At 33.0% G+C, this 11728-nt stretch overlaps 1 protein-coding gene across 1 annotated transcript; it reads left to right on the forward strand.

Annotated features, from left to right (window-relative positions):
• The first annotated feature begins 8838 nt into the window (after nucleotides 1–8838).
• On the forward strand, nucleotides 8839–11354 carry LOC147809956 (uncharacterized). The gene is made up of 2 exons (XM_087162945.1): nucleotides 8839–9866; nucleotides 9914–11354. The coding sequence occupies exons 1-2, from the start codon at nucleotides 8839–8841 to the stop codon at nucleotides 11352–11354; spliced, it is 2469 nt and encodes an 822-aa protein (XP_087019071.1).
• The last annotated feature ends 374 nt before the right edge of the window (nucleotides 11355–11728 follow it).

Below are 11728 nucleotides of genomic sequence, written 5' to 3' on the forward strand. Positions count from 1 at the left end.
TCTACTTCGATGGATTGTCCACATTGAACACTTGACTTGTGACTGCGACATTATCCTCGCACTTTTGCTTCTCAGTCTCGATCACACACAAAGTCGGCCTGCATATACTCGACTGCTAATGGCAGCACAGGAGCAACTACGACCATGAACTTAATACAGCTCTCACGATCAGCAATAGTATGGTGATCTTAATACAGCTCTCACGATCAGCAATAGTACGGTGATCTTAATACAGCTCTCCCGACTTCTCACAAAACAGCACTGAATCAACTAGTGGTGTCCGCTCATCCAATTCTATCACAGCTATAATTCTGGTTGGAGAGTACTGTAGTGTGTCGACCATTACAAATATACAAATCCAATTCACTAGTATATAAGGCGTGCTAACTCGATTCTATGTTGGGGTTCCTTTTCATAGACGAAGGTTGACATTGCCGATATTTGATCTCCCCCACACGCCTACATCAAAAGGCTGGAGTACTCTAGTAGAATTAAATAGAAAGTTAAATCAGATAATTTGTTTCAAAGAACAAAACTTGATCAGTTTCAAATTGATGTGAAATTTATGCCCATCTAGAAGAAGCGAAATAGGGAATTTGACAGCATTTTCAATTAACCATGGGTAGAAGCAGTTTTCAATGCATTCGTATAATGTTACTGCAATCATCCATTTTGAATCACTTATTCCAATAGTTTAGAAAGAACATTTCTTGGCTCTATTTGTTGAATGTAATGAATGCTACGTAATATGGACAAAATTATTTACTCATCGCAATTATTTTTCAGGAAACTTGAAAATGCAGAAACTGAAGTTAGCATTAAAAGGCCCAAACTTCAAACCGCACTCCTGAACAGACTGGTTAAAACAATATTTCCAGATTGCGGCCACTATAGGGTAAACTAACCAGTGAAGGAACACTTAAGCTTCGCTTGCCTTTTAAAAAATCATATTAATTTCAAAATTCGTAATTTTAGTCAAATAACAGTGTCAACATATTTGTTACCAATTGCAAATTATGCAAAAAAAATTGTAGAGAACTTACATAATATTGTTTAAAAGTTTTGGAGGTTCAAATAACAAGTAGTAAGAAGACCCAGTGAAGGAACACAAAATTTTCCAGTAAAGGAACACTTAAATTTGGTTATTTTTTAATGCTCTTTATGAATTTATAAGCCATACAAATATTTAAAAACAAGCCTATTCTTGAAATTATAACATATAAATACTTGAAAAATATTCACTTTTTTTGTAATCATGAATTGAAAATTAAAGTGTCATTTATTGGGAAATCTATGCCCAGTGGAGGAACATGCCTGTTCCCTCTCTGGTTAGAAGTTGTTTTTCGTATTTTTAACATACTTTTGATGCGGAACATCACTAAAGATTCAAGAAAATTAAAGTTTATCTCTTATTTTCATTAACTTAGGAAAAAAAAACAGTAACGGAACACTTGTTCCTTCACTGGTATTTCATCGTTTGGTGACCCAGTGAATAAACACCCCTTATCTCAGTACTTTATGATGCTATGATGCTTAAAAAAAATAAAACGTAACTTCAATAAGTATATTTTGAATACTCTTTTTCACAGTGAGAAAAATAAAACTATTACATGCAATTAATTCTACTTCAAACATGTAAATGCAAGCACTCACCTTATAATTTTTTCAAGGAAACAAGGTGTTGCAGAGATAATTATAAATTCTAAAATTTTTCCATAGAAGTCTATTTGATCAGGTAATCCAAAACATTGCTAGATGACTTCCTATTGTTTGGCAGTAAACTATTGTTACTAATCAATCTAAAGAAAAACTTTCAAATTCTTATTTTCAATCAATATATATGAAATGTTCCTTCACTGGTTGGTTTACCCTATTTTGGCTGTCGGAAATCTGAATCCATCGTAAAAACGTAAGTTTACTCAGAGAAAGTACGTTTTTGTGTCCAATATCCTAACTTAAAATATCGTTTGCACGAAATCATTAGTATATTTGAAGTCATCCTCTCGAACCATTAAGAATGTGTCCTAGAACATGAAGATCTGATCCTTAGATCAGAAGTAATTCCGGTGGGTCTATTTTTTTTCGCGCACTGCACATTTATTTGAAGCATGTGCCAATATTCTTAATCACAGTTTTCCTGATAAGTCGAAAAACTATTTCTTAAGCGCAAGTTAACTAAGAAATTATTGAGGTCCTTTTTAGTGTAGATCGTAAGATACTTGATAGGTATAGATCATAGGTGGAGAACCTGCGGCCTCTGCGAGGTTCTTGTGCGGCCCTTTGCCACCTACTACAAAATGGTAGAGTTCGTTTCAAAAAACAACTATTGTACATCAACGCCATGACAGTTGCGCGAAAAATCCCGCCAAAGATTCCTTTACTGAAAATTCCACAATGTTTATGCAATTTACATATCTAAAAGAAACGAATAATGTTCTATGTAATATTTATTTGAAAATAAATTAAAATTACGAAATACTATTTACAAAATTTGTTGGTTTCAGATCTCCCATTTGAGTGTCACACCTTGCTTTGGCTTCTCTGACTCGCATCTCTCAACGCTTCCCTGTTGCGATCTTCAGCAAACTGTAGTTAACAGTGCGTGCTCATAACAGTTACACGGCTTATAACAGTTGTTAAAGATATTATTCGATATTCGTTTTTTTATCCATCATGTCAAATAGTAAGAGAAGAAAATTAGGTGATGAAAACAGAACATTTAATGTAGAATGGGAGTTAGATTTTTTCTTTACTGCTGAGAAAGATAAAATGATGTGTTTGTTGTGCAATACAGTTTTAAATACTTTAAAAAAAGCGAATGCAAATAAACACTATTTGACAAAGAACATAAATATTTCGCTTTAGAAGGTGAATCACGAAAAGCTGCACTTCAAAAGTTGAAAAATGAGAAGCATCATCAGCAGCCCAGATAGCAATATAAGGTTTTTTCAACACAACAAAAATCTTTTCATGCAAACCTAAAAAGGGTTTTTTACACGGTTTACGTGTAAACCTTCTAACCTTAAAACGAGGTCCGCGACAATCTGCTCTATTCTACGCACATTACCCTCATCCAAAACCTTGGAAAACAACCTTCCACATAACAACCTTAAAACGAGATTGTCTTAGGGTTTTCAAGCATGAAGAAAAACCTTGAATAAAGCTAGTTCTAAGATGAAAATCATCTTAAATCTACATAATTATAAGGTTTCCGTTTGCAGCGTTTTCGCATGCTCAGCTAAAATCTACCCTATCATAAGATTTTCATTGACAATGCAATTTAATGCTATTGCTAGTGTACGTCAGCTAAAACGTCATTCTGAACGTGATGTCATCTCTCCCACGATTGTATGACGGCGCGTTTCATTATTTGTTTTATATTTTACTTCTTATAGCTTTCCCAGTCCGAGGAAAATTCTCCTTTCCATCAATTTTGCTTGATTATTTTGGGAAAAATAGTCATTTTTTATCAGTCTGACTTACTTTGCTGTAGGAACTTAATGATTTACAAGTTAAAATATCGTTTAATAAGAAATTTTTTATTTTATTTAACGATTTGATTAATAAAAATACAAAATAAATAGAACATATGTAATACTCAAGTCCCGCAGTGGACTGATCGTTAAGACACGGTTCCCAGCAGATTGCCGAAGTCAAGCATCACTGGCTGCGGTCAGTGTGCGGGTGGGTGACAAACTTGGATCAGTCCGCGTAGGGGCCGAGGGTGTGCGGTATGGGTCCTCGTTAAACTGTGCTACCGTAAAGTGCTCGACTTCGCGTGCAGGTCGTTGGGCTACCGAAGCGGGGATGCCATCCCCTCTGCAGAGGATCAAAATTGTGATGGCATGTCTTCGGATCATCCTCAGGGATGTTTCCCAGACCGTCGCCAATAGCCCATTGCGCAGCTCTAGTGCGACGCAAATGAACAAAACAAACAGACAAACAATGTAATACTCAAAGAGGGTCTGCGTATTTTCTTCTTTCTTATTCAGAAATTTATGCGGTGTGAGAAATTTTGATGAGTCAAAAGTGTTCAGTTTTTTTGTATATCAAAGAAAATTAACATGAAATATCTTCTTTTGTCAAAATAAATAAAATGCAACTGATTAATTATCTCTTACTTAATATGCATGATATGATAAATGTAGGAAATTTAATGATAACAAAATATTTTTTTTAAAAAAAAATCGTTTAATGAATGTAGAAATTCCAAACATATTTTTTAATGCACAAAAACAAATAAATATTATGATTATCATAACAATTAGTATATGACAAGTGCATTTGTACAAATCAGATATGCCATAATTATATTAGGTATTTTGTTTATATATAAAAATATTATCTGTATAATAACCATTAGTGAATAATACAAAACAGATATACCATAATTAAATCAACTATTGTGTCAATACATAAACAAATGATATTATAGGTATAATAACCACCAGTGAATACGTAATATATTTAACATGAAGGAATTAGCGATACAATCTTCATTCAAATAAATGACTTCCTCGTCAGATATGCTCCTTTCTCTGAAAAATAAGAGGAAAATTTTGTGTGCGTACTTGCGTATATTGAATGAAATTTTATGCATATACATATGAATTGTATGTACATACATATTGTACGTACAGGAATACATGCCTACATTATATGTATACAGGTGCATGCGCACGTATAAATAAAAATATATGCATACACACGCAGTACATAATTATATATCTGTGGTTACTTTAAATATCGTTGTATGAATAACATTGTTATTAGACAGTACATGCATATAGTACATGCACACGTGAGTACATTGTATGTCATATGGACGTAGATTGAATAAATTACTTGTTGAAAACAAAAAGCAGACTACTCTGAAAATTTTTTGATCTAATGATCGGTTGTTTTTGTTGGTCTATGTCGTACTAACGATGAACAATGGGCTATAGGTGTAGAGTTGGGAAACATTCTTGAGGATGATCCGAAGACATGTCAACACAATTTTGATCTTCTGCAGAGGGGATGGATCTCCTCCTTGACGACCTGCGCGTGAAGTCGAGCTCTTAATGGTGGAAAAGCTTAATTAGGATAGATACCGCACACCTTTGGTTCCTTTGTAGGTTGATCAAAGTGATCACCCATCCACACACTGACCGTAGCAAGTGATCCTTGACTTCGGTGTTCTACTGGGAACCGTGTCTTAAAGTTCACTCTACTGCGAGATGATCTAATGATCGGATATTTACGTTTTTGAACTCAATCTTAAGGGTTAAAAGGATCTCAAATATGTTAATTAATTAATGCAAACCATATTTTAAGTTATGAAATTAGACAAAAATAAAACGTACTTTCTCTGAAAAACCTACCTTTTCTCAACGGATGCACATTTCTGACCCACAAAATATAGGGGGTAGCCGCACTCTGGGAAATATGGTCCTAATAATAGGTTGGTCAAAAGAGCCGTCCAACGGGTATTTGCAATCCGAAATAAATCGTCCCAATAGTGAGGTTTGAGTCCAAAGCTTAGACTCCTTAATGTTAATTTTACTTTTTGCGTATTTCACCATGTCTTGAGAACTTTTAAAACGAATTAAAGTAATTTTGCATACAAATATAAATTTCGTTTATCCAAAGATAATTCTTTGCAAAATATAACTTTCATTAAATATTTACTTTTTTTAAATTTTATTTTGTAATAGCAGAAATTTTTTGATTATCAAGTATACAATTTTTTATAACATTTTAAAGAAGGAAATTTTAAATGGTAAAATACAACATTTGAGTAAAATGGATCGAATAGTTCCTGAAAAATTGAATTTTGAAAAAGTCGCATTTTTAAGAGCTATTCGATTGATTTCGTTCAAATTTTGCGCTTTGCCATTTAAAATTGTTTAACTTAAATTCAAAATTTTTTAGACTATCATTGAATAAAATAATAAAAAATTATTATTTTGAGTAAAATTTATATTTTACATGGAATTAGCTTTTGACAAACGAATTTTTTAATTGAGTGCAAAAAATTTTTCAATTCACTTAAGATGCTCTCAAGATGTGGTCTCATACGTAAAAAATATTAACATTAAGGGGTACAAACTTTGAGCCGCTCTTCTGACTACTACTATTGGGATTATTTTTTTCCAGATTGCGGCCATCCCTATAATTTGAGAGACAAAAACCCAAGTAACACCATAAAACAGGTATGTTTGTTCAGAGAAAGTATGTTTTTGTGTCTGATTTCATAACTTAAAATATCGTGGGCACAAATTAATTAGCATATATGTCATCCTCTCGAACCTTTAAGATTGAGTCCTTGAATGTGAAGATACGATCATTAGATGAAAAGTTATTTAGAATGGACCATTTATTTTATGCGTATCGTACATACGTATATATACTTTAAGTAGTACATATAAGTCTGCATAATCTTATGTACGTTTATTCACATATATGTAGATACACACATACTTTATTGTCGTTGTTGTAGTTAATTAACGTCGCACTAGAGCTGCAAGATGGACTATTGGCGACGTTCTGGGAAACACCCCTGATTACAAGTACAATCTTCTAGCCATAGATACACTCGAAAGTGGGTTAAGAAAATATTATAAATGCTACGTTTGACAAAAATCAGAATCAAATTATAGTAATACACAGTTTCTATTTTAAAATCTTGATAAGTAGTCTGGAGCCTCATAAAACTTTTTAATATGGAAAAATCTTCAATTTCTGAAATATTATTTTTGTTTGATGAGCTATATTTTGGTATTAATGTAAATCTAACTAACGTTAGTGCTAATTTCCATTTTTTATAATAACTATAAATGTATTGTTAATGCTATTTACTTGAATCTATCGGCAACTCATACATCCAAAAAAATAATAATAATAATTAAGGTAAAATAGTAATAACAGTAATAAATTAAAGTATTGATAATCAAATTTAAATTGTAGTTTCAGTGTTTACTTGAAACTTACTGAAATTAAGAAGGGAGCATAATAACCGTTTAATGTCCTTTGGGTAAGGCCGTTCCAAGCATAAATTTAAATTTTAAATTAAGTTAATATTAATTGATAATCTTAAAAAAGCAAATAACAATGCTGTTGCGGCAAACACTAACTCCAAGTAGTTTGCACCACCAAAATTATTCAGAATATGTAGGTTACTCTGAGTATGGCAAGAGATGAAAGAGAGAACTGGAAATATCGTTGAATTGGTTTTTTTGAAATATCTTTGGAACGCTGTGTTTTGTTTTGTTTTTTGTTGTTTTTTATTTAAAATAAATGTTTTGTTTTGCCTGTTTTAAATGTTATCAATCAATAGACAAAATGCCTCTCACAAACACAGTCAATCCGGTTAGGAACGACATTTCTGGCGCCCCCGGGTGGGCGGCCTTGTCTTAAGGATTGGTAAGAAAGGTAGGCGAAGATTTATTAATTTCCATTTTGAAGATTAAATATTTGACAATTTGAATACTTTTGAAGATTTGAAATATATATATATATTTATTTGAATATTTGATACCATAACGGTAATTTATATGTGCTTAGAATCGATAGTTTTAGAAGCTAAGAATTTGATATTAGATAGTAAAAATGGAAATAATAAAAAGAAATAAAACCGCTCAAAGAGCTTCATTTACTAAGGCCTACAATAAACTAGAAAATTTATTAACTGGCGATAGCGTGACGTATGACGAAATCGAAACGGATCTTTGTTTATTTAAACAAAAGGTAGACATTTTGGAAATAACTCATAATAGTTATTTAGATGGTTTGCAAGATGAAAAAGAATTCGAAATTGAATATAATTCCGTTGAAGAATACCGAGAAAAAGCTTTGAGAATTAAATTAAAAGCTAAACGTTCCTTAGATAATTTGAAAAAGAACTCGTGTGAAAACGAAATTGTTACTTCCGAAAATAACGGCGAATTACCGAACAATAAATCTCCGAAAGCTTTGTGTCAACGGCTCCCCGAAGTTGAAGTATATAAATTCGGCGGAGACTTGAAAGATTGGTTAACGTTTTGGAACCAATTTAAAAATATTCATGAAAATGTTAATTTAACGAAAGCTGATAAATTTCATTATTTAATTCAGTCGACGAAGCTGCAATCGGAAGCTAGGGAAATTGTGGAATGTAACCCTGTAACAGATGAAAATTATCCTTTAGCTGTTGAAAGTTTAACCGAAAGGTATGGCCGAAAAGATCTATGGATAGATTTTTATGTTAGAAAACTCCTGAAACTCATATTAAATAATGCGAATAAGAATAAGAATGATTCTTTAAGTTGTTTATACAATAAACTGTCAACTCAATTGAGAGCATTAAACTCACTAGAAGTTACATCTGAGATGTGTGGTGTAATTTTGTATCCCCTTGTTGAAAGTTCATTACCATTAAATGTGTTACGCTCATTTGAACGCCAAAGAAAAAAATTAGAAAGCGAACAAAAACTATCCAGTCTTGATGCGATAATTTATTTTTTGAAAAACGAAGTACAAGTGGAAGAAAAAATAAAATTGAGTAGAACTGAAATATTTCATCCCCCCTTCGAACGAAGGAATTTGACACCGCCGGCGAGTCTGAATTTGACAGATCGAAAATCGTCTGCGTCTGAATTAATTAGTCATAATTCAAACGATGATATTCTTTGTTTATTTTGTTTTAAAAACCACGTGACTCATTTTTGCAAGAAAGCGTTTTATATGCCTTTAGAAGAAAAACAGTCTGTTATTAAAAGGAAGGGTTTATGTAAAATTTGTTTATTGAAAGGGCACCTGACTTTTTCTTGTAAATCAAACATTAAATGTTCAATTTGCACAAGAAAACATTTAAAATTTATGTGTCCTGACTTAGAATGTAATCGATCGGATGAAAGAAAACAAGATAATAATGAAAGCGAAGAAAAAGAGACTGGCACCTTACATTCGCGCGTGCATGCAACTAAAGAAGTATTTTTACAGACTCTTGTAGTAATTATTAAGGGAAATAAAGCGCAGCGTAAAGCTAGAATTATTTTAGATACGGGTTCTCAAAAGTCTTATATTATGAAATCTACTGTAGAAGAGTTAGGTTTTGATTTTGAAAGGGAAGAAGAATTTTCGACCTCATTATTTGGGGGTAAGAAAACAGAAATTCAACGGCACAAATGTTATAAAATATATCTCGATAGCCTTGATGGTAAATATAGTTGTAATTTAGATGCATTGGATCAGGAAATAATTTGTAATAATGTTTCTATAATTAGACAAGGGCCGTGGATTCATGAATTGAGACAAAAAAGGATATTTATAACTGATTGTGGGAATTCAGGACCTATTGAAGTTCTTTTAGGGGCTGATGTTGTTGGTAAACTATTTACGGGTAAACAAGAACAATTAAAATCTGGAATAGTCGCCATGGACACTAAATTAGGATGGACATTAATAGGGAAGGTTCCTCAGTTTGAAAACCATGATAATTTAAATATGACAGTTGTAAATATGCTTTCTCAAGAAATACCTGTTTCATTTTTGTGGGATTTAGAATTACTTGGTATTAGAGACCCTGTGGAACAAAACACTAGAGAAGATACACAGAGGGCAGTTATGATTCATTTTCGAGACACAGTTTATCAAAATTCAGATGGAAGATACGAAGTAAGCTTACCATGGAAAAAGGATCATGCTTTATTACCGAATAATTATGAGCTGTCTCTTAAAAGATTAAAATCTACTAACAAGAAATTAGAAAAAACGGGATATGAAAAGAAATACCAGCAAGTTTTTGATGAATGGATAGAAGAAGAAGTGATTGAGGAAGTTCCACAAGAAGAATTGTCAATTAAAGGTACACATTACCTCCCACATCGCCCAATTATTAAGGAAAAGTCAATGACAACTTCTTTGAAAATCAGACCCGTCTTTGACGCTTCAGCCAAGAATCCGAACTTCTGAATGAAGAGGAAGTTGAAAAGGAAAAACGAAAGACTGTTGTTTCGGCTATCAATGTAGACTCGGAATCCATTGCAACTACTTTAGCATCCAGAATTTCGAAGTTTTCTAAGATAATCAGAGTTGTAGCATGGTTGTTACGCTTCCACCCAAAAGCTAAAGATTTAAGAAAGAATGTTGATTTAACGCAAGAAGAAATAACTCATGCACAAAAGACTCTTCTGCGGTCAATACAAAAAGAGTGCTTCAATGACGAAGAAGGTAAAAAATCTTTAAAAAACTTTCAGGTTTTTAAGGATCATGATGATATGCTTCGACTAAAATCTAGACTCGCCAACGATGATGAAACCCCTGAATTTGTAGCTCCTTTAATAATTCCATCAAAGCATTTAGTCGTCAAACGACTCATTGAACAGGAACACTTAGTAAATAAGCATGCTGGAACTTCTATTCTCTTAGCAATTTTAAGAGAAAGATTTTGGATCATCAAAGGAAGGAAAACTATTCGCTCTGCCATTAAAGACTGTATCACCTGTAAAAGACAAAGGGTGAAAAATCTCGAAGTTCCATTCCCACCTTTACCTCAGGATCGAACAAAATTATCTTCTGCTTTTGAAGTGACCGGTGTTGATTTGGCCGGGCCTTTGATAACGAATTCGAATGAGAAGGTTTGGATTGTACTTTTCTCCTGTGCAGTTTACAGGGCTGTGCACTTAGAACTGGTACCTTCTCTGAGTACAAATGCTTTCATTCAAGCGTTACGTAGGTTTATCTCAAGAAGAGGTCGAATATCGATTCTATATTCAGACAATGGGACTAATTTTACTGGATTAAACTCTCTGTTAAAACAGCTTGATGGGATTAAAATCCAGAGAGAATTTGAAGTTTGCCAGATGAGGTGGAAGTTCAACCCACCAGCCTCTCCATGGTGGGGAGGATTTTGGGAAAGGCTCATTGATATCCTTAAAGATCTACTTAAGAAAAATTTAGGACGCACATCTCTAACGTATGAAGAACTATTGACCCTCATTTGTGAATGTGAATCAGTTATAAACAATAGACCCTTGACCTATTTATCTGAAGAACCTGATCTCAAAACCTTAACACCTTCATCTTTTCTTCAAGACTTTCCCACTAATGATGTGCCAGATCTGGACAAAATCGACAAATCAAACATCAATAAAAGGTACCGATATGTCCAGAAGCTAAGACAAAGATTGAAAGACAGTATTGGAGATATCGTTCTAATAGGTAGAAAGGACAAAAAGAGACTTAACTGGCCTTTAGCCAGAGTGATCGAGCTTTTTCCCGGAAGAGATAGACGAGTAAGACTAGTCAAATTGAAAACGGACAAAGGGACTTTACTAAGACCTATTCAAAGACTATATCCCTTAGAGGTATCTGAAGATGCCAGTGAACATTAAATAACTATGAACATTTTTGGACGTTAAATACAGATTTGTATCCTTTAAAATTCTTTAAATTTTATAGCATAACAATTGTATGTCTGCCATAATTTTAGTATTTTTTGTAATTTATTGTGTTGAGTTTTTTCCTACATAAAGCTCAAGTGGGGAGAATGTTGCGGCAAACACTAACTCCAAGTAGTTTGCACTACCAAAATTATTCAGAATATGTAGGTTACTCTGAATATGGCAAGAGATGAAAGAGAGAACTGGAAATATCGTTGAATTGGTTTTTTTGAAATATCTTTGGAACGCTGTGTTTTGTTTTGTTTTTTATTTAAAATAAATGTTTTGTTTTGCCTGTTTTAAATGTTATCAATCAATAGACAAGA

The sequence above is a fragment of the Parasteatoda tepidariorum genome, chromosome 5 (genome assembly GCF_982258835.1).
Source record: "Parasteatoda tepidariorum strain Cologne lab strain chromosome 5, Ptep-v5.0, whole genome shotgun sequence".
Classification (NCBI taxonomy): domain Eukaryota; kingdom Metazoa; phylum Arthropoda; class Arachnida; order Araneae; family Theridiidae; genus Parasteatoda; species Parasteatoda tepidariorum.